This window comes from Abramis brama (genome assembly GCF_963993115.1).
Source record: "Abramis brama genome assembly, chromosome: 3".
NCBI lineage: Eukaryota > Metazoa > Chordata > Actinopteri > Cypriniformes > Leuciscidae > Abramis > Abramis brama.
In genome coordinates this window covers 17,987,778-18,015,053 of record NC_139965.1, presented here as the reverse complement: position 1 = coordinate 18,015,053, position 27,276 = coordinate 17,987,778, and the positions used below count along the sequence as shown (strand labels likewise).

At 37.6% G+C, this 27,276-nt stretch overlaps 1 protein-coding gene across 2 annotated transcripts in view; it reads left to right on the top strand.

Annotated features, from left to right (window-relative positions):
* Positions 1–3,568: 3,568 nt before the first annotated feature.
* ntrk3b (neurotrophic tyrosine kinase, receptor, type 3b) overlaps positions 3,569–27,276 on the top strand; it is a 125,693-nt gene continuing 101,985 nt past the window's right edge. Inside the window, exons 1-2 of one of the 2 annotated variants that reach the window (XM_084108181.1) lie at positions 3,569–4,116; positions 23,329–23,403. In XM_084108181.1, the coding sequence (XP_083964307.1) occupies positions 3,869–4,116; positions 23,329–23,403 (323 nt within the window). In that variant the 5' untranslated portion in view covers positions 3,569–3,868. The remainder of the gene's footprint in view (positions 4,117–23,328; positions 23,404–27,276) is intronic. The other variant, XM_084108182.1, reaches the window with a different exon arrangement.

The following is a 27,276-nucleotide window of genomic DNA, read 5'->3' as shown; positions in this document are numbered from 1 at the left end:
CTCCCATCCTGCCCTAATATGACTAAGTGACGCGAGGCGATCATCTGAATATCCTCATATAATCTGCTCACTCCTCCTCTTTGATTTAGATCCCCCTCCAACCACTCCTCTATCCAGTTATTTGACGAGAGTAACGGAAAGGAAGGGAAATGTTTCCGAACAAAGACACGCACCTGCTGATACCTGCTATAATGCGAACTGGGGATATTATACTCATTTACCAGCCTCAGGCAGCGTTTGAGCATGACGGTACCTTGCAGAAACAGATTTCGGACAGACTTCTGAGGCAGCGTTACGGTTTAATGATCTACCGCAAAATAGAGAGAGCTTTGGTGATAACCAATTTGGCGAATATTTAATTACTACAATAGTGATTTCTCGCTAGAAATGGCATCACAAGTGGAAAACATTGGTCAAAAACATACATTCACACACAAACTGTTACAGAATAGAATACATAGGATAGTGCGATATCGAAAATGCTGCCTTCAAAAATTGATCAGATGAAGACATCTCAGGAGGAGACAGGGTCATGGTCTAAAAGGGTTGTCCCTATTCTCTTAATGAGTAATGGGTGTGTTTTGGGTGTAACGTGCAATAAACCAATCTGAGTCTCATGCCATGGCGGATTCGCTATTTACATGGCGGAATTTGCAAGCGGAAAAACTGAACGCTCCTCTAGCGAGGAAACGGATCTGCTCGTGCGCGAGGTTAAAGCGCGCAAGTAGACCATCTACTGGACAAAGTGTACGCGCGTTGTGGACCCACCTATAGGCGCTCTGTAAATAAATAAAAAAATACTGCGCCATTGACTTTAGACCAGTCTATTTCTGTTACCTCAAAATAGCAACGCACCAACTATGCGCCTGAACACACCTCGTTTTAATACCAGCACGCCCAGGGGCGCAATTGCATTTGCTATTTAAACAACGTGGCGCAGGACATGAAAATGATAACTGCGTCGGGCTGAAACTAGCAAAAAACACTTGTGCCGGGTGTATGATAGGGCCCGTTGAGTTTTTAAAAATTACTGGTGAATCTTTTGGTCCCACAACATAGTGTTTACCCAGACCACACACACACGCACACACACACACACACACACGATATATATATATATATATATATATAATATAAAGCCTGTTTTACTGTATACTAATACTGTATGACACGAGCTGCAGAAGTCCATTTTCTAGAAAACAAAAATGTCTTTGTGTGTTTCAATTGCTCGTGAGGGCTATTTTTGAACCTGGCTGTTTTAGCATTGATTGCTCTGAATTACTTCTTGGAAGGCAGTGCTTAAAAGATGTAATGATCGGGATGACCAGGTCACTGATTATATTGACTGTCCTTTTCCTGGATTTTAACATGAAAAGGTTCAGGAAGAGCAGGCCACAACCAGTGTCCTGCTGATCAGATAATGTGCTTTAGTCTAGCTGTGGTTCTCAGACCAGCACCAATCCGTTATAGAAGGGGTGTGAATGGATTCAATGATGGGAGGAGGAGGAAGAGGAGGAGGAGGACAGCTTGCACCAGCGCAAACCCTCTTTTGGCATTAAAAAACTACTTTTAGGATTTACTAAAGACACGCAGTGAAAAATTTGCGCTGAAAAGACGTGGACAATTATTTTTGTGGCTGACCTTATTGCATATGCATTTGTAGGAGTTTCCCATTCATATGCAAAATGTATGGGAGGAGAGTTTTTAAATGAATCATGCACAATGATTTACTAAAGTTTGCACTAGTCAATTTTCAGGTATTTGCGCCATTATTTACTGCCCAAAAAAAGCACGTCTTATACCAAGCGCTAATTTGTGCTGCTCTTGGTAGATTGCGTTGGTCATTATGGAAATGATCCGGCTGTGTCTTGTGTTCTTTAATTTGCGCGTTGTAGATCACTTGCAGAACTTTCCACTCCAATCTGCACTTTTTGGAATTGTGCTCTCATGTAGTAAATCTGGCCCTTAAGATCTACAAAACGCATCAAGATTCCGGAATGTCAAAATGCTGTAACTTGAAATGCAAGACAATACTGACTACACCATTAAAAAAACCCAAGATCTTAGCTGTGAAAGAAAATTGATCAAGTACTCAGATATTTAGAGGGCAACTCAGAATCCATTTGCCATAACTGTTCATTTGAAAATGTGCATGAAGGGTTTATTTTAAACTAGGATTTCACTGATGTTGTTATGCATTCAAAAAAGTCTCTTTGGGATTTAAAATGTATTCAAATATGCATTTTCCTTATAGACTTGTCTTGCTTGCTCTGTTTACATATAGTCTGAGTAAATGAGGATGGTAACCCATACTTGGAATTTGTCCTACATTTAACCCATCCAGTGCACACACATTATGTTTAGTGAGAAGTCAACAAACACACATTGCAAACTGTGGACACACACACCCAGTGCAGTGGGCAGCCATTTTTGTTGTCTCACCCGAGGAGCGATTTGGGGTTAGGTGCCTTGCTCAAGTCATTTAGCCGGTATTGAGAATCAAACCCGCAACCTTCGGGTTACCAGTCTGACTCTCTTACCATTAGGCCACAACTGCCACATGAAGCTATATGTACAGAACTGGAAGCTATTCCTGACTTAAACAATAAAGTGCCTTTTATTGACGTACCTCATAGTCCCGCTGATTCAGTCACATTGTAATAAAAACTGTTCATTTCTATGGCTATAGCTTAGTACTACATGAAGCACATTTTTTTTTTAGGTTCAAAGTGTTCGGGTTGAAGAAAGTTCAACTGTGTATGTGGCTTACAGGCTTGCTGTCAATTACTACACACAACAATTTGCACTCTAAATGTATAAAAAAAACAAGCAAAAATCATAATGTTAATGCACTTGCAATGGAACTTGCAACTTGCAATCTTAAAAGTAGTTGCTAGTTGTTTTCAGTCCAGGGAACATTTTTACTTTTTTGAAAACCAATATTACTGTAGACACACGTGTTAAAGGTAGTCTTTTTTTTTTCAATATTTGGCTGGCCATATATTTTTAAGTTTAAAAATATATATATATATATATTTTAAAAACTATTTGTTTCAACATGTGTGAAACTTCTCTAATGAGGAAAGTATTATTGAATGAACCTTTCAAAGATATTTTTAGTTTTCTATTTTTACAGCATATTAAACACAACGTCCACCTGACATTTATGAAAACATTTATGAAACCCTTTTTAGAACACAATTCAACCTGGAAGTCAAAATTTCGTTTGAAGTAATTGTCAGTGTGGTTTTATAGGTTATATAAAATATGTCGATATTTAAATAAATAAATGTAAGTGGACCCTATGACAACGTCCTCATGTGACAACTAGCCCCGGCCTTCTCTACTTGACAAATCAATTTACTGGGTAGCCTATAGTCTGCTACTAAAAATATCAGTGACAGAAAAACAACGGAAACATAGGGGACACCCATCACTAATGAAAGAGGAATAAACTACACTCGATTTATATATTTTTTTCCTGCGCAAGTCTTACATAAAAGCCTTTGTTGGTCGGAAGTCGGATTCCTCCTCCTCTTGCAGGTGTCAGTCTTAATTCTGTCCAGTAGGTGGGACTTTATACTCGTCATCCGGAGCATCGCGCTTTCAGCAGTACTTTCCTCCAGCCTGGACACTGAGAGCATCTCTATGATGGACTGTGGAACGGAAAGTCGAGGCGAGTTGTGGCATTTGCTCTTGTTCTTTTGATAAGGCGATTAGATTACGAGCCCAACCTCATATGATGTTCCCAGGCGCGCGCACTCTTATGTAGCCAACGCATTTAGATATTAAACACTCATCAGCGATCTTCATCATCACCATCCTCGTCAGCCCTGGAAGACGTCGAGTCGTTTTGGACCCAAAAGTCATGGATATATGGTTCTGTTCAGCGGTTCCTGTGTTCACCTGGAGGCTTTTCTTTCTTTCAAGCATCTTCCAGGGTTATTGGAGCTCCATGCTCGATTGTCCACCAACATGCAGCTGTTCGCCCACTGAGATCTATTGCAATAAGTCCGACAGTGGAAATTTCTTCCCTTTACTTGCTCTACAAGATCCGGCGGGCAATGGCAGTAACAATAATGACATTGAAGAGCTCTTCAGGAACATCACGTCCATGTAAGTGGGTTTCTGTGCGTCCCTCTCCTATACTGCGCAAAATAGATATATAAATATATATCTCGCCACGACTTCCTCCTATAGTAAAACTTGGCTTCTTTATCAAATCTGCATTATTGTTTGAACTTGTATTATGTATTATGTATATTTCAAAACTAATTCGATTATTTTAAGATTCGCAATCTCAAGATACCAATTTTTTTGTCCTTAAAGGTTTTACGAGGTATATCATTTAAGAGCATAGCCTATTATCAAACATTTTGCAATGATGCTATTGCTGTTTTGAAATTTTATGCCGTGCTTCTGCATTAATTAATGATCATTGCATGTAAGAACCTGTTTGCTTTCTCATTGATTTAATCAATGCAGCCAAGTCAGTTTTTCATATACTGAATGAAACATCCTTAGGAAACGTTCAGTTTGATATGACTGTGTGATTAGCAACCTTAGACATTGGAAATGGTAGCCTATTGTCCACACTTCCCTCATTGCTTAAAATTGATTTTTTTTGTACATATTAATATTCAGGTCTAAACAAAAATCCATTGTTGTGACATGTATATTATAGAAGGGATTGTAGTGATAATATAACACTAGCAATGAATGGTTTGGTGTGAACAGCAGTGCACCAACAGGTTACAGAGATTTCTTTCATTCAGCACTCTGGACAGCTCCTACAATCTCCATAGTGCAGGCTGATTCTATTTACAACCTCGATCTGTTATAAAACTTCTATATTCATATCGGACATGAGAAAGAGATAGCTGTCTGTTTCTCTGGCTGTCGGTCTATCTTGCTGTCTGTCTGTTTGTCCTTTTCATGGCTGGCTGTACCGTGATACATGACAGTGTGTGTGTGTTTGCAGTGAACACATGATTTATTTAGTTGCTGTCTCAGAAAATGGAGGGGATCCTTCAAAGTTTCAGTTTTTTAATCAAAATGTCTGTTCTTCAAATGTGAAATTCAGTATAAGAGTAGGTGTGTCTTTCTCACTCAAGCTTTTTGAGCCAAAATTTAATGGATGTATTTAGTTTTTTTTTTAATTAATAATATTCAACATAATTTATAATGCAGCTATTGCAATTATAGGAAGCATTCTCTCAAGTTTAAGCTACCTAATGCGTATATTTATAGCTATACATGTATATGAAACACATTTCAGGGTTTTTTTTCAAAAGAGGACACTTTTGTGTCTTTTGTGATATTCTTGCGATAGCATTTGAAACTCATCATATGACTTACAAGCACATCATCAAGTTTTATGAGGCCTTTTTTGTGTTAAGTAGGTCAGGACTGCCATTTGAGAATTAAGAAGAACGTCAGGGTTTGGCTCTTTAATGTGAAGAACCGTAACTATAGAATGGCACTGACCCTGTCTCTCCCCTACATGCAGCTAATGAAGTATTCGTTGAAGTTGTCCTTTAAAGGAAATTTGTGCTAAATTTTTGTTTGTCTCTCTTGTAATGGTTATAATAGGGATTTTTGTCGGGGAAGCTGATCGTAGAGCCATCTGCGGGGGCCACACTTTTACTGAGGAATATAAATGAAGTACTTTCCGAGGCAACAATCAAAAGACGCATTGATAACCTGTGGGAGCTAAAGAGGTTCAAAAAGGAAGTGCTTGAGATCTGGAAACGAGGCTCGGGTTGAGTTGTTTGAGCTTTTGAAGTTTGTTTCTAAGGTGATTGTATTTTAATTAGCTTATGATGAATCATGGAGACAAACGATAGTCGTGTTAGACGTACTGTATAGAGAGAGAGAGAGAGAGAGAAACTGCAGAATTGATGGTAGCCAGAAGCTGTTATTCTTCAATATTTCACAACAATCTATCAGACAACTTTGATAAAAGTCTTTGATTTCCAAAGAAATTCATAGTGTATAGAATAATAGTGATTCAATTTCAAATCAGGGGAATCTCATGAGACAGCTTTTCTTTCTTTTTTTGCATTATTTTCTGACAATTCTCATTATTTTAAATTATTATTACTGTAATGTGAATTTATTTATCAGTATGTATTTATCGGTGCAATATGTTTTTATACAATATGGTAAAAACAATTTCTAAGTACACTATACAGCAGTAATGAGAATCTAATGAGAAACACTGCTGAGAATAATGATAATTGCAAAAAAAAAGTTTTTTAAATAAATAAAACATCCAGACACATTATGGTAATGATAATTTTGAGGGAAATGTGCTTAATTCTCATGAAAATAATGAAATAATGACACACTGCAAAAAATCTTAATGGTTATAAAAACTGGCTTCATTTGCTTAATGCAAAATATAATATTTTCCTTTTTCATTTAATATTACGGAAAAATGTGACCGCCCGAAATTTGCCTCTACCAGTTTATACTTGACACTGGAATGGTCAAGGCTCCTTGTTTAAAAAGTGATAATACATGCACAATGACATGGGATATTCCATCCGTTCATACCAAATGAATTGAAATGAATGAATAACTTTGAGCTCCTTTTTCTTTCCTAGGCTAGTATAACTAAACGTGATGGGAAAGAGTTTAGGAGAAGAGGAGAATGCATTGGTGCTCTACAGTAACAGTGGGGATTTGTTTCTGAACAGAGCTTATAGTTCTTTTTAAAGTCTGCTTTTTCACTATTATCAGCAAATGTATCCCTCAATGTAATGTAATAAACCGTTGATTTACAATGCTGCTTCTTTAATTGGAAATGTGCCCATGTCAAGCTCTGTCTGTGTGTTATAATGTTGAGGTTTCTAGGTCAAAACTAGCTCTGTTCTTTATAATTAGAGAGTCTTCCGATAGCTAAAGTTCATCTGAAGGAGCTGCAGTGCGTAATGCACCATAATGCATAATTATGTTGCATGATATGGATATAGAGAAGCAGAAAGAAACAAGATTTAGATCTTCTGTTCAAATTGAGCTAGGTTAAATCTTATAACTTGAGGCAAAACACGATGCAAAATGCGTGAGGCAAAACATGTCTCAATTGTACTTGCCATTAGTTTTGAATATAACAACACTGTTCATTGTTTCTCTAAAGAAATCGTTTTTTAAAGAGGTTACAGAACTAGATTTTAAAAAAAAATTATAATGTTCTTTGAGGTCCACTTATAATGTTAGCTAGATTTTTACATAAAAAAAAACCCATCCTAATTTTAGAAGTAATAGGCTATTTTCTATCCAGTTTTTGATACTCTCTTTGAAACAATCCGTTTAGATTTGCGTGCCGTATTCAAGACTTGCAAGTAAACACCCACTACTATGATTGGTTAACAGTTTTTCATATTAAAATCAATTCCAACGTCTCTGCCATTACCAAAAAGAGGAATATGCAACCCTAAAAAGGACAGAATGCTCAAGCATATAGTTTTTTTCTCGTCATAGTCATGATGTTGCCATTACAGTTTGGTACAGAACTCTCTCAACGCACTCAACTTATTGCTGGAAGTTCAATGGTTCGCAAAGTCAACGTCCCCAATGCCAGAATTCTCTGTTATCCTGGAGCAGGGGTAAGGGATTTAATTGCAGCATTTCCTACAATAAACAAGCAACTCCCTAACACAGAACGTTTTGTTATTCATATCGGCTCTAATGACGTCATGGAAAGAAACTCACAGAGTTTAAAGAAAGATTTTATAAATCTACTTGGCCTTATCCAGGAAGCAGGGATGCTACCTGTTGTTTCCGGTCCTATTCCTTCTCTTTGTACAGAAGGTGAGAAATTCAGCCGTTTGTGGTCTCTCCATGTATGGTTACGAAAGATATCATCAAGATAATGGATTTCCCTTTGTGGATAATTTTTATTCTTTCTGGGGAAAATATGAACTTTTTAGTCGTGATAGGTGTCATCCAAATGAAAAAGGCGCACACCTACTGTCTTCTCATATCGACTTCCTTCTGAACACTATCGGATGAAGGTACATTGCTTGGACATCTCAATCAAAGGTGGATATTGACAATATTAGCTGCTCATTAATTAACACATTAATGGTTAGATGTGGTACTACAATTGCTAACACCCCTAATCCTGGGCAAGTCATCCCTACCATAATTTCAAAGCGCTTTTTTCATAGACCTACAGATACATTTGGGTTTTCTAGTTATGTTAGGCATAATAACCTCATACCTATTAACCTAGTTATCAATGTAAATTCTTGTAATCTGCTTAGGCTAGCTCCTTTGTAAACATATTACCCTTCGGATTTTAAAACAAGGCAAGGGCTTGGGTTAATGCACATTAACATTCGAAGTATCATCCCTAAACTTGACATGCTAGACTTGTGGGTAAATGATTCCAAACCTGACATTTTAGCGTGCTCTGAAACTTGAGAACGTATCCCTTTGCCTTTAAGTTCGGTGTTAAAAGTGCCAATTTGAATGCTAAACGGACCAGGATTAAATGTTTGGAGAGTTCTGAAACTTACAGGATATTTTTTATAGTACAAGGATCTCTTAGATTTCTCAATTCATGACCTTTTTAATAATTTCCATCGTAGTTTCTCTTCTGTAGCCTGTTTTGTCCCATGTCTCAAGAATCAGTGCAATGCGAGGACAGAGAGTGAAAAAGATGTGACAGTTCAAATTAAATAAGCAAAATATCTCATTAAATAGATCACATATTGAAATAATCATCTGGTAACTGAAAAGGAAGAAAAAGGAGGGCACACTTTTTTTTAAACTAACTTTTATGATTTTTAGCCCTGGTGTCTGTTTCTCAAGGCTGTACAAAACAAAGCTACGTAATCGCAGCCGCACCAGAATGACAGCAGCGCAATGCCACAATGCCACTCTTTTCGACACTGCACAGATTTCGTCTGCCACCACAAGACTTCTTTCATGGCGGCATTATTCCACCATGAAATATTGAACACTTTGAATCCATGAACAAAATTCCTTTGATCCTCCTTTTCTAGGTCACATAAAATCCTACAAGCCACAAATTCCTTACCAACACAACTATTTTTAGATCCAATTTAATTAATATTTTCTCTCTTTGAAAGCTTAATTTGTGCACACTATGCTAGTAATGATTGTGTTTTAAGCTAATAGGGTAAAGACCTAGTCTGCAAAGTTTTGGATGCTGTCCACAAGACAGAATGCATATTACAGAATGCATCATGGTCCTACCTGCTGCATAACATGCTGGAATAGATTGCAGCTTCAGTGTGGCAAAACCTCAGACGTACAGGTTCATATAATATCATGAAATGGAATCTGTCAGACATTCACGCTTTTCTTTTTTTCCCCAGACTATGAGCCAAGTAGATATGGAGATTGAAATTGAAATACAGCAGAAAGATTTTAAATGGAAAATGTCCTATCCTATTAAAAGTGTGTACAGTTCTTGTCATGTGCAAGATTCTCAGAGGGCTTGGAATATGTGTAAAATAGATGTATGAGAGTGTCGCAGAATCCGATTTGACATATATTACATGAAAAGACTGCTGTCACTGTCACCATGTTTGATTTTATATAAAATGTCTTCGTTATTATAATCCAGCCTCAAGCACCTTTCTTAGTGACTTATTTTAGTTATGCGTCTGTATACTGACAGGTTTCAAACCTGTATATTTTATATTTTTAAATATAAAAAAATTATTATCTAATTAATATATAATATATATATACACAACATTTTTTTAAATCAATTCCATACTATACAGTATACAGTGCTGGAGGTACATTACTTACAAATTGTAGTCAGTTACTGACAAAAATTGGAGTTAGGGTTAATCCATTACATTACACATTTAAGGTAGTATAATCAGACTACTTTTTGATTTCTTTCCTTTTCCTTTTCCTTTTAGATATCTTTCTAACTAACTCGTTTATCTCAGTTTTCAGTGATCGGCTCATATAGAGGCTGGTCTGTGTGTGCAATACTGTAAGCAATAGGCTTTTTTAGAAAGGAACATTTCAAAGATAAAAAATAAATAGTAGGGAGAATCAATGCATTATGAATAATGTACTGCCATGGTGAGAATAACATGTGATCATGTAATCAATAAAAAAGTTACAAGTTTTTCATAAAAAGTAAGGAATCTGATTACAGAATCCAGATTACATGTATATATAGTTTGGTCATTAATGTTAAAAGCACCCATTTTGTAAGAAAACCTTTGAAATAAGGCATTTAGTTGTTGATTACAGTATTGTATGCGTTTCCCCTCAATCCAGCTCAAAAGGATCAGTGTAAGCAGGCATACAGTATATATAAAAAAGGATTAATTCTTGCAGGAAGCTGCTTTTATGTGTCCCACAGGGACCACAATGAAAACGCAACACTTCCGAAACACTATTGCAAAATGTCTCACAATGAATATTTGTCCTTACTTCATTTGAATCAGAAGTTAGTTAACACTTGTTGTAAGCGTGGGAAACTAGAGGAAGTCAGTGTAAACTTGTTCGTGCACACACACTACGTTTACTATCCCAGCCGGCGGGCTGCAAATTATGATCAACAGCATGTATGTGCTAGGACCCCAGATGGGATGTGCTTTAAACACTTTATTTTCACAGCCAAAAGTTTCCCAGATTTGCATGCTGTATGTCACTTTGGGCTTCTTGCCAGTACAAAAGAGAACAGTGATCCAGTATTTTATTTAAAAGCTTCTCATACAACAGTGGGCTGCTAGAATACTCATCAGGGGATATGCCATGTATTGCTCAACTCAAGACAAGACATATTGAGTGCACAAAAGAAAGCTCTACATGAAATAGTACTAGAAGGCTTGTTGACAGACGTACCTGCTCTGAACACCCTGCTGCTGAAGTTTTGCACCATGGAATCAACAGCAAGCCATTGGCAGCAGTTATTCCAGGATACATATATTTTTTAATTGTTATTAATGTGGTGATAATCTGGGGTGACACACAATAAAGACTGTAGCAGTGATAAGGTTAAACCAATTAGTTATCATTTTCACGTCCTGCGCCACGTTGTTTAAATAGCAAATGCATTTGCGCCTATTTGTCACGCCTAATGGCGCGAGTGCAACTGGCTTTTAAAGGGAATGGGAGATGAGACTCTTTTTGGTTTATTGCATGTTACGCCCAAAACACACCCATTACTCATTAAAAGAATAGGGACAACCCGTTTAGACTCACCATTTTTCCCGTTGTTAAACTAGCGCTGTGCGCTTTAGACCATGCGCTTAGATCGTTAAAGGGGTCACCGGATGCCCATTTTCCACAAGTTGGTATGATTCTTTAGGGTCTTCATGTAAAGTTTGTAACACACTTTGGTTTAAATTCCTCAATGGTTATGTAAAACAACACCCTTTAACCTCCTCAAAAACAGCTCAGTTCACAGCGACCCGTTTCGCATGTCTCTTTAAATGATAATGAGCAACTGCTCACCCCACCCCTCTCTTCCATGGGGGGTGTCGACACAAGACACGTAAAGTGCTGCCTTGGCGGACAGTATACAAATGGCAGAAATATGCTAATACGGGACAGTCCGTCAGTGGTCGTCGGCGAAGCATGAGCAATATGACATCATATTGCTCAGAAAATCCAAACGGCTTGATTATTGAGAGTGTTTAGACTTTTTGAGACACATTTATATGCAAACACCATATAAAAGTGAATTTAGCATCCGATGACCCCTTTAAAATAGGGCCCTAATACACATATTGACAGTCTGTTGTGTAACTTTTAATTTTAGAGTGATGTGCAGCTTTTACAATCAGCATACAGTTTTATAATAACAAAAATATATTATGATTTATCAGAATGTTGATAACCAAACAGTTTTAGTTCCCTTTGACTTCCATTGTGGTTAAAAAAATATATAATGGAAGTCGGCGGGAACCGAAACTGTTTGGTTACCAACCTTAACATCCTCTTTTATGTTCCAGAGAAGAAAGGAATACAGGTTTGGAACGACATGAGGGTGAGGGAATGATAACAGAATTTTCAGTTTTGGGTGGATTAACAATTTAAAGCCATACTCCAGTTATACAAAAAGTACAGCATGCTCTCATGTACTCATTTATGTTAAATTAGCTGGACACGTTTTTACAATTAATGCTTTGAACTAGTGCATAGATTTGTATGTTATGACTTCCAGGCTGTAGAGTCCCTAGGAAATTGTTTGGGACCTCTGTTTAGGTTTGGATCTGGTGAAACATGAATCAATATTAGTAATGTAATTCCTCACAATAAGGCAATGCTCATAATACATATTACCCTCCAACACACACACACACACACACACACACACACACACACACACACACACACACACTTATTCACAGACTTAAATACGTAATGTGTTAGACAAAATATGCCAACAAAACCTAGAAAACGAATTTATCCCTAAAAAAATAACTCTTTTCAGTTCAGTTTGTGACTGTAATATTGTTACCCAGGGAGGGCACCTCAGACAGTCTCACCTGTCTGTTCAAAGACAGTAAAAAATAGGTTCTGCCTCTGTGTTTCTGTTTGTTTTCTGCTATGCTGAATGCTACCGTCTCCTGTGTCACACTCTGTGCGTCCCAATGACTTTCTGTCCTATTTTCCTTACCTTGCCTTTCTCTGGCTCCTTGCAAAAAACTCACTGGCTACTTAATTAGGTACAACTTTTTAGTACCAGGTTGGACACCCTTTTGCCTTCTGAACCGCTTTAATTCTTCGTGGCATATTCAACAAGGTGCTGGAAACATTTCTCAAGAGATTTTGGTCCATATTGTCATGACAGCATCACGCAGTTTGCTGCAGATTCGTCGGCTGGACATCCATGATGCGAATCTCCCGTTCCAACAAATCCCAAAGGTGCTCTATTGGATTGAGGTCATTTGAGTATAGTGAGCTCATTGTCATGTTCAAGAAACCAGTTTGAAATGGTTTGAGCTTTGTGTCATAGTGTGTTATCCTGCTGGAAGCAGCCATCAGGAGATGATACACTGTGGTCATAAAGGGATGGACTTAGGAAGGCTGTGGCATTTAAACGATGCTCAATTGGTACTAAGGGGCTCAAAGTGTGTCAAGAAAATATCTCACACACCATTACACCACCAGCAGCCTGAACCATCGATTCAAGGCAGGATGGATCCATGCTTTCATGTTCTTTATGCCAAATTATGACCCTACCCTCTGAATGTTTTACTGTATTTTTGATCAAATAACTGCAGCATTGGCGAGCATAGGAGACTTCTTTCAAAAACTTTTAAAAAAATCTGACACCAAACTTTTGAACTGTGTACGGCATGCTTTCAACAACATGCAAAAAACATAATAGCAGATGAGCAGAGAACATATTTATAGTGTGTAAAATGTCTTCTTTTTAATATGTGCCCGGTTGCGGAGTTGATGACCATCGCTGTGTTTTCTTCATACATTCCCCCCACCAGAGAGCAAAATGTTTGCCTGTTTTCCCCTGATAAGTGCAGGAAATCAAAATTGCCCACTACTCTGTGTTAAGGAAGTCATCTCGTGCAGGTTTTCCAAACAAGTGCTCACTGCAGCCTTTGGCATGGCAAGTGACATTGGCATTCCAAAACCAGGAAGATATTGGCGTCCGTGCCATTATTGCTTCTCTGTCTAATGCTCTCTGCCTCATGGGACCTAATTATGCTCATTTTCATTTTGGCTGAAGCTCAGGAGTGGATGAGGGTAGAGATGTGCAGAATGTAGATACAGCACAGAAGGGGTTTTGTTGTGCCTATATTTAGACTGCCAGTTCTGGACATGAATCATGAAGCTGCGAATGCTGCACACAGTTAATCTGAGGCACATTGATACATGGCCTAAATGCATGCCTGCCTAGACACGGTTAGTTTGGGAAAGTTAAGTCTTACGCACATTAGCTTCGATAAGATGCCCGCAGCACTTTGGATCAGAAAAACTTAATATGGAGGAAATCTCCTTGAGAATGTGTAATTGCTGGTCAGAGTTAGATACTTTGGAATGAACACTTTTGGAATAAGGAATAATTCACCCCAAAATGAAAACTTTTGACATCTATGTCATTCAAAAACTTTTTTTTCTTCCATGGAACCCTCAAGGAGAAAGTTTTTTGTTTTTTTCTTCAATACAATTGCAAAAATGGGGACTAAAGCATTCAAAAAGGATGCAAATGCACCATAAAGTCTCATAAAAGTAGTCTATATAATGTATAGAAAGTAAGTCCAGTCGAATGGGATTAAACCATGACATAAGGGTGATTAAGGACAGCAGAATTTTCTTTTTGGGTGAACTGACTGTTGAATGATGGCGCTTGCATTGTCATTTGTGTTTTCTTTTAAGAAGAGCGCTCATTTCTAGGTAAAAAAAAATCTGTTCTACATATATTCTGTAAACACACATTTTTCTAAGTGATAAAATGACAACATATGAAGATGACAAGAATGTTGAAAGGCATTGCTAACAGGTGTAGTGAATAGGGAAAATGAGGCTGAGACATTTGCACATTTTTAAAGGTCACCGCTATACGGGGACAGTGTAATTGCCCTGTGTATATACTAGAGATGAAACATTATCATGATTTTACCCCAATTGAACACCTTTCCAAAGGAAGTCAGACAAATTGACCAGAGAGCTCAATATTTCAATGCTTTTATAAGTCTAATGTGAGCAAAGAAGTCAATACAGATTTCAATCATTTCCCGTTCTCAAGCCTTTCTCACAATATCTGCCAGTGTCTTCAAAAGGTACTTTTGGCAAGCTACAACCTAATCTTAAGTTAAAATTCTTGTAAGTTATGTTTTATAAATAAAAATATAGAACTGTCCAATGATATCATTTATAATTTAATCACAGATATATGTTTGCATCTTAGTTAAGGTGAGAGTATCCAACTTGAACAGGTAGCCTAAATGTAGCTATATAGCCTACTCAGTGCAAAAAAATGCCATCATTTTTAATGAGTCATTCCCAAATGTAAATGAGTCATTTACATTACAGAATGGAAAATATATAGTACATAGTATAGGGAGTCGAATCAGTGATTCATTTTTGTGAAACTGTCCCGTGAGCTCCGCAGTAGACTTCTACCTGACAGTATAAGCGGAATTACGTCACGAAAGTGTGGAGTCGGAGGAAGATCACGAGGGCTTAGGGTTCCATTTGGGACAGGGATTAGGTATGAGAGAAAAGTCTCATCAAGCGGGTTTAGTGGGCGTGGCCAGGAGCCTACTTAGCTAATAGTGGGCGTGTTTACTGTCATACAGGAAGCAGACAGATCCTTCTCTGTTTTTAACACAGCGATTTAGCGTTTTTTTCGCACCACGTTACTTGTTGGATAAAGTTGATCGGTACTGGAAAAGATACACCAGTGTTGCCAGACGTACAAAAATGATCGTATTTGTCCGATAATTTTGACCTCTGTACGATAAAAAATGAAAAAAATCTTAGAATGTACGATCATTTCTGAATTTCGTGATACTTCAAATGATGGTCGTTGTAATCATAGGGCTTTTATACTCATTGATCTAGCTGTGGATCCTACGTCTACCGTCATGTGAGGAGAATGTGAACGTGGTGTTTCACATGTCTTCCATCTCATCTCATGTTACGTCTACGTGGCCAATCATCGTGGAGAATGACTCTCTCTCATGAGCACAAGTTAACATTCCTGCCAGGGCACTTAGGTCAGTTATTTCCAAGCTGAGGTCGATAGTTATTTGTTATTAAAGTAATTTGCAGGTCATGCCAAAAAGTTGTTGGTCTAGATAAATATCTGTATTCTATACGTTAGACTCGTGTACAGTAATTTTAAATACGATAATTTTGAGCTTCTGGTACGATACTTGGACAATTCCAATCTATCAACACTGAGATACATTTATTAGCCTGTTATGGAGGAGTGATATTATTAATGAGGAGGCTATTATTATAAATTTTTGTCTTGTTTTCGGGCGACTATTAATATAATTAAATCCGCAGTAAACATGGCAAGTGTATTGATGGTGTCCTCACTTGTATATTGTATTGTATTGTATTGTTTTGTCACATCTTTTGAGAAGGCAGTGCTTCCTTGGCATTCTTAGAGAAAATGCCATTGATTTGTTATTATAAACATAACTTGTTTATTATAAACAAGACTGACAGAGAAAACTCAAAAGTTTAAAATGTCATGTAAACACATTCTTGCATTGCATTCTTTCGGCATGTAAACATTCACTATTGTTAATACTTAGGGTAAGTATTAAAATTCAGCAAATAACTCATCCATCACTATTTATGTTACAGAAATAAATGATACAGTACCTCAAATCATGTGGCTTGTTCAGGAGGGGTGTTCTATACTTCTATTTTATTTTATTTTTCTGGCAGGCAATAAATGGGGGGATAATACCATACAAACCTAAACTGTGGGAGTAACTTTGCTCTGTGGAGAATTCTGAACACTATGCACTCTTAAAAATAAAGGTTCCAAAAAGGGTTTTTTTTCACAGCGATGCCATTTTTGGGTCCCCAATGAACCTTAAATAGTTATTTAAAGAACCATTAAAGAACATTTTAAAAGTCTAAAGAATGGATATGGAATGGAAAGGTTCAATGCATGTTAAAGGTTCTTTATGGAACCCGTATTAAAGATTATTGTTTCTTTTATTTGTATCATTGTTTACAATTCTTTTCCTGGTTTGCCTAACTAAGATACCCAAATTCATTTGCTCAGTCCTAGTTTCTCTTCAATTAGCTGCTTATTGATTTGTACACTCCCTCTGTTAATTAACCAATCACTGCAACCATGCACTAATGAGTCCTGCTTTATAAATGCCTGTATTGATGCACAATGTTGGAACTGCTTGATGTTTGTGATGTGTGTTCATTCTTTTCATTTGTTTATATTGTGTATATTTTGATTGTGTAAGTTAAATAAGATTTATCTTGATTGGAGTGTTTGTGTTTCTGTTCTAGAAACCGCACATTATGTACTCCCTGCTCATCTGCTCTGTTCTACCTGTTTCAATGGATTAATAAAGTGGTCAAATGGAATTGTACTGGACTCTGTGTTCTTGCAGACATCCCTGCTGGAATCAAGCCAGACATTTCCTCCTTAGGCCTAACCTCCCTTACAGAACCATTGATGCCAAGAACCTTTATTTTTAGGAGTGTACAATAGCATGGCAAGTATCCAGAACACCCTAGCAACATGCTGATCAGTCAGGAACCTTAGGAACAACATAGCAGTGGTCTGGCAACCACCTTCAAAACCCTAGCACAGGCAAACAACACTCATTTCTTAAGAAAATATAAATGGGTATCACCTTATTTTACACTGTTCTTGTTGCACATGCTTAAATGTATGTACTATAACAGTACATTTTAGATGCAACTAACCCTGAACCAAACCCAAATCCTGACCCTGACCCTATAGTACATGCAGTTAATTATTATTATTAAGTACTTATATGTATAACTACACTGTAACAAGAACACCTTCAAATAAAGTGTAACCTATAAATGCAACTGCTTATAATTAAAGCCTTTCTTTATCCTGCATACTCCAACTGCAATGCAACAAATGCTAACAAACCTCAGAAGTGCTGCCTCACATAATGACAAATATTTCTACCATTTAACATGCAAATCAACATCCAGGCACATACGAATGATTTATAGCTTGTTAGCGGTAAAGTGGAGGCATGTTGTATTTATACATCAGAAGTGTAAATCCTGGATTGAAACCTGAAATCAGCAACAGATGGAGGCCAGCTGTCATTTCATCGACTAGATCCATTAGAAATAAGGCATGTTGTACACCTGTCTCTGAATAATTACATTTATTCAGATGTTATGTGGGTGTAGAAGGAACAGCAGTAAAGAATAAGTGAAGAGTAAAACTATGTTTACTGACTCAAGCAGTCATGCTGAAGAGTTTTGTAGATGTGGTTGCTCTAATTGCTATTACAGTATTTGAAATCATTTCATTGGTTGAGTTCATAATCGTACTCATCAGCAGTCTAGGGCCCTATCATACACCTGTTGCAATGCGGCACCAGGCACAACACAAGTGTTTTTTGCTAGTTTCAGCCCGACGCAGTTATCATTTTCACGTCCTGCGCCACGTTGTTTAAAGAGCAAATGCATTTGCACGCATCTGTTCGCCCATGGGCGTGCTGGTCTGAAAACGAGGTGTGTTCAGGCGCATTGTTGGTGCCTTGCTATTTTGAGCTGCTAACTGAAATTTCTATTAAACAGAAATAGATTTTTTTGTTATTTAAAGGGTGCATTAGTAATATGCGCCTATAGGTGGGTGCACAACACGCGTACACTCTGCTTATTACATACACGGGGATGGGCAGCAGCCAAAAAAAAAAAGGATTACAATGTAAAAGATTATTATTGTGTACATAAAGATATGGTGGAATCCGGCTTGTCCCGTAGATGGTCTGCTTACGCGCTTTAACCTCACGCTCAAGCAGATCCGTTTCCTCTCTGGAGAAGCGTTTAGTTTTCCGCTTGCAAATTTCGCCATGTAAATAGCAAATCCTCCATGGCACAAGCGCAACTGGCTTTTAAAGGGAATGGAAAATTACACTCTGATTGGTTTATTGCACGTTACACCCAAAACACACCCATTACTCATTAAGAGAATAGGGCCAACCCTTTTAGACCATGCACCAGGTGCGCCGACCATTTTTCCCGTCGTTAAACTAGCAAAAGTGGATTTGGACACCCCCCTAAGTGCACTTGTGCCGTGCGCTTTAGACCATGCGCTTAGATCGTTAAAATAGGGCCCTTGGTTTTTAGCTTTTCAGGGTTCTTTACTCAAAGCCTGGCTCTGAGAAGAAAAGGAAGGTGTCGATCAATGCCTTGAGAGCACACCTGAGACAATCTGCTTTATTAAGTGTTCTTCCATTAAGCTATATGTACTTGTGCTGTAGATCATTTAAACAAAGTCATTAATCATGCCCAGGCATGAGTGTTGAGAAGAATGGAGAGAGAGGAGATTATGGAGAAAACAGCCATGAACTTGCACACAGCCTGAGAGAGGCTTTTCATCACACGCTGAAATGAAATGGGCACAGAGCCTTTGACTGATATTTGAGTGATTCACATGGTTTAGGGTGTGCATCTGTATAAACACTGTGCATAAACTCCAATGCATCTGGATCACAACAATGCCATCCAGACTCAGTTATATATTTCTATGCATCCAGCTAGTGAGGTCTGATTAACAAACAGAATGTTTTTTTGTTTTGTTTGTTTTTTAAGGACTTTAAGGAGTCAGGATTACTGATTTACATATGTAGATGTTAGTCTAGTTAGTCTAACTGATTAATGTATTATTTATAAATTAGTCAACTAAAAGGGATCAATGAGTTTAAACAGTATATGTGTGTGTATATATATATATATATATATATATATATATATATATATATATATGGTAACACTTAACTATAAGGTTTTATTTGTTATGTTAATATATTACCTATCATTAAAACAATACATTTTTAACTGTATTTGTTCATCTTTGTTAACATTGGTCAATAAATATCCAGCTGTTCATTGTTTGTTCATGTTACTTCACAGTGCATTAACTAATGTTAACAAATACAACTTTTGATTTTAAAATCCCCCTGTTGTCAATAATTGTATCCTTTAAAACTAATCTTTGATCACCAAAATGACATATTTAAACTTTTTTTCTCGTGAAAAAAATTCTTCATGCCTTAAAATATTATATCTTGAAAGCAACTCTACACCTTGCTTGCTTCATTTAATATACACGGATGCATGCTAATTAGCCCCGCCTCCACTCGGTCACATCAGTTCAGAGATTCACTCAGCCGAGCCAACTGACTGAGGTAACGTTAGGCTATAAACGCTGCACAATATCCCTCTTTACAACGTCGGACACATAACGGTAATTAATATGATTAGCCTTTTGCTTGACTATGTTATCAAACAGGTATTAATGTGTTGCTAATGTTACACAAACTATATTCCCGTTCGCCATTTCAGTCTGCCTTTTAACATTCATCACGCTTTGAACAACTCAGAACATCAGTGGGGTATATAGTTCAACATAACATTGTTATATAGCCTACTACATCATACACGCGCGATATTGCTAATCTAGCCGATTTTTTCATATCAACAAAAACAAATACCGGGATAACCTGGCATCTCTCGAGACTCCCCTGCTAGTTCGCTGTTAATGATATGCCAAAGCCCGCCGGCACTTTAACATGATTGGTTGTTTGCGACATCAGAAACACCAGCGATTTCAAACTTTTCAAATATTTTTTTCACTGCAGTTTTAAGGAGAAAATACTCAACAGTGCTGTTGACTTATGAATTTGCACATGGTTTGTCTTAAAGCACATGAAAAACACCACATAGACATATACAACATAAAAACTTGGTTTTCACCACAGGGGGACTTTTAACAATGTATTAGTAAATGTAGAAATTATTATTAATAGAATAATAAAATGCTATAGAAGTGCACTTCATTTTAGTTCATGTTAACTATTGAAACTTTATTGTAAAATGTTACATTCATTTTGTTAATTATTTCATCATTTTAAACTGCTTTTAATTGACTAGATTTAAAGGACATCTGTGTAAAAACTTGCCAAACTATTTTAATAACAGGTTCACTTGCAACAAGTATAAAAAGCCAGTGATTCTCAACTGGTTTTAGGCATCGTTCAGTGGTGGGCGTCAGCTGTGAAGCCCATCCTCAATCAAAGCTCTTTGTGGAAATGAGTGACCTGAAGACACTGTGTAAAACCAATGGGCAGTAAAGTAGCAGGGCCTCTGTTGTATTACATTAACTGCAGTGCGACTCATTTGTAAAGTGTCACTCTCTCCAATGCTGTAAAAAGAAACATTAAATCTACCTGATGGACTGAGCTGGACTGTGCTTCTAGGGGTTTTGTGGCATTGTCAGGGTGTGTGTGGATCTAGAAGCGTGTATTCTTGTTTGCTTTTGTCTGTGGCTGTGTTCTGTCAGCAGCACATCCTTAATTTCTCCTGCTTGGAACATCTTTCACTTCTATCCAGATTGTGTTTGTTTTAGCTGGCAGATAAAAAGCTTGCGGAATAGGAAATAAAGGCAGTGCTGCATGCCCTGGCATTAACTGAATTTAAATGCAAGCATGGTTTCAAGCAGATTCTGACACTGATAATGGTGTTTCAGTGACATGGTAGGGGAGGCAAGGGATATTTGTGTAACACCTTTGTTTCACTTAGATTTTAGTATTTATTCAGAAAAGGTTTAGCCTGAACTTGATTGAACCGATTGACACCCCTAGGTTTTATTTTTAATGCAAATTCATTTATCATGTAAATATATATATTTTTTTTACCATTGTTTATTTATTCAAAGTGTTCATGTCATGTTTTGACATCAGGACTGACAAAGAAAAACCTGAAAATTCCATGTAAACATGGTTTTCCTGCATTGCTGGGTGTTTATAATGTGCCCATTTATGATCATTATCATTGTTGTGCATGAAAACACATTTACTATTGCTAATACTTTGAACAAACCTAACCCTAATATATTACAATATAACTCATCCTGCACTATTTGTGTTATGGAAATGACTGATACCTCAAATCATGTGGCTTGTTCAGGAGAGGTGTTCTATTACTTTTCCAAGAAATCAATTATTTTCCCCCCCTGGTGGACAATAATTTATTTATTTATTTATTTTTTAGATTTATTCAGAAAATGTTTAGCCTAAACTTTTTACATTTTTGCCTCTTTAAAAAAAAAAAATCAATAAGTTTAGTTGTTACAGTTACAATAAGTTTAAACATATCTACGAATTAAAGGGTTAGTTCACCCAAAAATAAATATTCTGTTATCATTTACTCACCCTCATGCCATTACAAAGCCGTAAGACTTTCATTCACCTTCAGAACACAAATGAAGATCTTTTTGTTGAAATCTGAGAGCTTTCTGTACCTTCAGTGACAGCTATGCAACTACCAGTTTCAAACCCCAGGAAGGTAGTAAAGACATCATAATAGTAATCCATGTGACTCCAGTGGTTTAACCTCAATTTTATGAAGTGACGTGATTTGTTTGTGCAGCAAAAGATCATTTATCCACTTTATTTATAAAAGATTAACCTCCGGTGCACGTTCACGAGAGGACCAAGACGCATATGTTTTGTGTTGAGCAGACGTTGTTGCGTGAATGTGCATTGGAGACTAATATTTGGTAAATAAAGTGGTCAATTATGTGTGTTTTTTGCGCAAACAAAGCACTTGCGTCGCGTAAAAAAATTTGCTTAAAAAAACACTGGAGTCGCATGGATTACTTTAGTGATGTCTCTACTACCTTCCTGGGGCTTGAAAATATTAGTTGTGTAGCTGTCTATGGAGGGACAGAAAGCTCTCAGATTTCATCAAAAATATCATTTGTGTTCCGAAGATGAACGAAAGTCTTACGGGTTTGGAACGACACAAGGGTGAGTAATTAATGACAGAATCTTTATTTTAGTGTGAACTCTCCATTTAAAGTCAGATTCTACTGAACTCAAAATATACCAAGATATCTATATGCAAGATATACTTATAACATACTTGCTACGTAGTTGTAACAGAAAAGGTCAAAGCACTAGAATGTGCTTTAAAAAGATTTCTGTGATGGCAAAGCTGAATTTTCAGCATCGCTACTCCAGTCTTCAGTGTCACATGATCCTTCAGAAATCATTCTAATATGCTGATTTGCTGCTCAAGAAACATCTCTTATGATAATCAATGTTGAAAACAGTTATACTGCTTAATTTGTTTTTGTGGAATTGAGCAATTGAATGAGTCCTGGCTGAATAAAAGTATTTAAAAAAATCTACAGACCCCACACTTTTGAACTGTTTGTGTAAATTATTTTATAAGAAGAGAGGATTAAATTGTGCTTATTGTGAGTTTTATTACTGACGATACATTTATTTAGTGTTACAATGATCCAAGCTCTCCCATATACAAGTTTACTTGTGTCTCTGGTAATTCTACATGGTGTACATGATACTTATCTTTGTGTTTCCCATGTTATATGCATTTGACCTTACAGTCTAGGGTAAAACAAATTGTTTTGCTAATTATTTCACAGTGTGGTTTGCAAGTAATCACACCCTTAGGCCTCTGAGAGGAATGTTTCAAGAGTGCTCGCGGACTGTGATACATTTTTCAAAACTCCAGGGACCTTCCGTTGGGTTCCTGTCCAAGCCATCAAGTGGAAAAACACATATATCTTGGTTGAATAAATTGGTGGTAATGGTGCTGTTTTCAATATTTTCTCTCTTTCTTTTGTAGACACATAGAAAATTGGACTGGATTGCAGATTCTTAAGGATGTTGACATGGAACTGTACACAGGACTCCAGAGACTGTGAGTATTCAAAAACAGATCCCATAGAGGTTACATGCATTTTACACTAAAGTCTGGTGCACACTGCACGATTTGGGTCATCTGAGACATGTTTTGGGAAGATGTCTTTAACCCTTAGGGGTCTAAGGTGTTTTTGGGGTCCATGAGATGTTTTGACATGCCCTGACATTTGTGCTTTTTTCAGTTGCTTATAAACATATTATTAGCAAAGGTGTCATTACACTCTATTCAGCACAAACAGGGCTACCATAATACGTTATGCATCGTAATTGAAAAAAATTAAAGTTTCTGAAATAAGGCCACAAAACACATACTAAATATGTGTCCACAAGACTTTTGACTAATGGATGTTTTCTCCTAGAGTTTTTGATTCAAAGTGATGTGAAAATCATCCTTCCAACTCATTCACATAAAACAATACATTGATTTAAATTTGTAAGACACTTTATGTTTGGAAAGGAAATATGCGTGGGGCGTGAATGATCATGAATTATGCTGTGATTCACACCTGAGAAGCCGCATAATGAGGCTTTCAGTCAGGTATGTCACTGAGAGGGAACCACAAGAAAGAATGCGAGGACAAAAGAAATATATATATATTTCTTTTATATATATATATAATCCATATATATATATTTCTTATATATATATATATATATAATCTAAATATAAATGAAAGTCAAAATCACATTTTGAGTACACAGTCATACCCGGAAACAAATCCTGTTCAAATAGGCTATATGGGCCATTATAGATAATTGGTTCAAAGTTAGAGTTGGAAACATCTTGAAAGAAATGTGTCTTTTTCCACAAATTTTGTATGCATGCAAATTGTATAATATCCAAGGTAAACATTTATAGTAACTGTGCAGTTAATTCTCATACTGTATTTTCAGAAAGTTTTGGAATATTTATCCTCTCCCCAAATTTGTTACTAATAAAACACAATAATAAATAATTTAATGAGAAGGCTTATATTGACCTATTAAGATTTTGTTTACATCTACCTTTGTTTATATTTTTTGCTATTTTATTAAATAGTTTTCACATGTAAATCAACAACAATTACAATTTTAACAATATTTCAAGTGCAATCTTTCTTTGTAAAAAGCATACATTTTATCATACATATTTCAGAGTTAAGGATTCATTAGTTTGAATTGGAACAAACACTATTATATCATCTTAATTGATAATTCAATATACCTACTTTATTTTTGACAAAACATCCCATACTATATATTTAACATATGAGCAGAAATTGGCGAACAAAAGCTTATTTGATGTGACAGTAGTCTATTTTACTGTAAAAACTTTATAATCTATCCAAAACTAGTAACGAATTCGTCTGTAACATATCATTTTTATGAAATATTAATATAGGGCATATAAATGTTATTTTGCAGTTTAATACGTTGCTTATACAAAGAAATTTTATTTCAACATATTTCAGTCGTGATGCAAGTGTTTTTTGCTAGTTTAAATCCGACGCAGTTATCATTTTCACGTCCTGTGCCACGTTGTTTAAATAGCAAATGCATTTGCGCCCATTTGTGCGCCCATGGGTGTGCTGGTCTGAAAACGAGGTGTGTTCTGGCGCATTGTTGGCGCGTTGCTATTTTGAGGCACCAGAAATAGACTGCGTCATTGACCAACTGAAACCTGGTCTAAAGTCAATGGCGCAATATTTTTTTGGTTCCAGGCGCGTTAGTAATGTGCGCCTATAGGCGGGTCCGTAACGTGCGTGCATTCTGCTTATTATAAACACACAGGGACGCACAGCAGCACACAATATATTAATATTAAAGGCCAAATATTAAAATGAAAAGGATTACAATGTAAAAGATTATTATTGTGTACATAAAGATGTGGTGGAATCTGGCTTGTCCCGTACATCAGGGGTGCCCAACCCTGCTCCTGCCGATCGACTGTCCTGCACAGTTCATCTCCAACCCTAATCAAACACACCTGCCTTTAATTTTCAAGCGATCCTGAAGACGTTAATTGGTTGCTTCAGGTGTGTTTGATTAGGGTTGGAGATAAACTGTGCAGGACAGTCGATCGGCAGGAGCAGGGTTGGGCACCCCTGCCGTAGATGGTCTGCTTGCGCACTTTTACCTCGCACATGAGCAGTTCCGTTTGCGCTCTGGAGACGGCTTCGGTCTTTCCACTATCAAATTCCGTCATGTAAATAGCGAATCTGCCATGGTGCGAGCGCAACTGGCATTTAAAGGGAATGGGAGATGAGAATCTGATTGGTTTAACGCACATAAATCCCAAAGCACACCCATTACTCATTAAGAGAATAGGGACAACTCTTTTAGACCAGTGGTTCTCAATTCCAGTCCTCGTGACCCACTGCTCTGCACATTTTGTATGTCTCCCTTATTTAACACACCTGAACCAGATCATCAGCTCATTAGGAGAGACTCCATGAACTGAACTGAGTGTGTCAGATAAGAGAGACATACAAAATGTGCAGAGCAGTGGGTCACGAGGACTGGAATTGAGAACCACTGAAAGAGTGTCTAAAGTGATACCTTTTGGCCTGCTGTACATGAACCCTTGCAGTGGTGGCTTAAGATCAAGGGGTTTTCCCCAAGGGGGAACCCACTTCATATGATCAAGATTACGTGCAGGCGTCTCCGTGGCCTTGGTTATATGGAGGAAATCTTGGTTCTTGTCCCAGGCTCCTGTGTTAGGAGCTCATTGTCATCATGTCATGCTCATGACAGATGCTTCTCTCACAGGCTGGGTAGCGGTAATGGAAGGCCGCTCAGCTCAGGGTCTTTGGAGGAGTCATCATCTCTCTTGGCACATAAATTGCCTGGAGATGATGGCTGTCTTCATGGCATTGAAGCACTTCCTCCCAGACCTAAAAGGCCATCATGTGGTTGTCCTAACAGACAACACATCGGAGGTTTCTTACATAAATCACCAGGGGGGTCTGTGTTCGCATCCACTATGCAAACTGGCACACTAGATCCTCCTGTGGTCCCTAGGGATCATGCTCTCTCTGAGGGCAGTATACATCCCGGGGTACCAGAATGTAGGAGCAGACATCCTGCCGAGACAGGGGCTGAGGCCTGGGGAATAGAGACTTCACCCCGAGGTGGTGGAGCGTATATGGGAGGTTTACGGCCAGGCGGAAGTGGATCTGTTTGTGTCTCAGGATACGACGCACTGTCCACTTTGGTTCTCCCTAACACACCCAGCCCCGCTGATTCTTTTCCGGAGGGACCTTCTGTGTCTGGCTGGAGACACAATTCTTCACCCCCGCCCGGAGATATGGAACCTGTGGGTTTGGCCTCTGAGGGGGCCCAGCTCATAGACTAAGGTCTCTCAACTGAGTTTGTTACCATACTTCACTCCAGAGCTCCCTCGATGAGGAAACTTTATGCCTTGAAGTGGAGAGTTTTCACTTCTTGGTGCAGAATTCTACAGTGGGATTCAGTAAACTGTCCAATTGGTTCAGTGATGCTATTTTCTTCTGGAAACAAACTTTGTTGCATTATTTTCCTGTTATCTCTGTAAAGCTGCTTTGAAACAATCTGTATTGTAAAAAGCGCTATATAAATAAATGTGACTTGACTTGACTTAAAGAGAGTAGATCTTCAGGCCTTGTCGGTATCCCCCACGTGCCATGAGTTTGCACTGGGGATGGTCAAAGTATTCCTTTACCCAAAGCCAGGCTATGTCCCTAAGGTGCCAACCAATGTACCACAGCCTATTGTTTTGCAAGCCTTCAGCCCTCCTCCTTTCGGAAATCAGGACAAGAAAAAGCTAAACCCTTTCTGTGTCCATTGAGAGCACTGGATACTTATGTCCACAGAGCTGCCCTGTGGAGGAAAACCGATCAGCTATTTGTCTGCT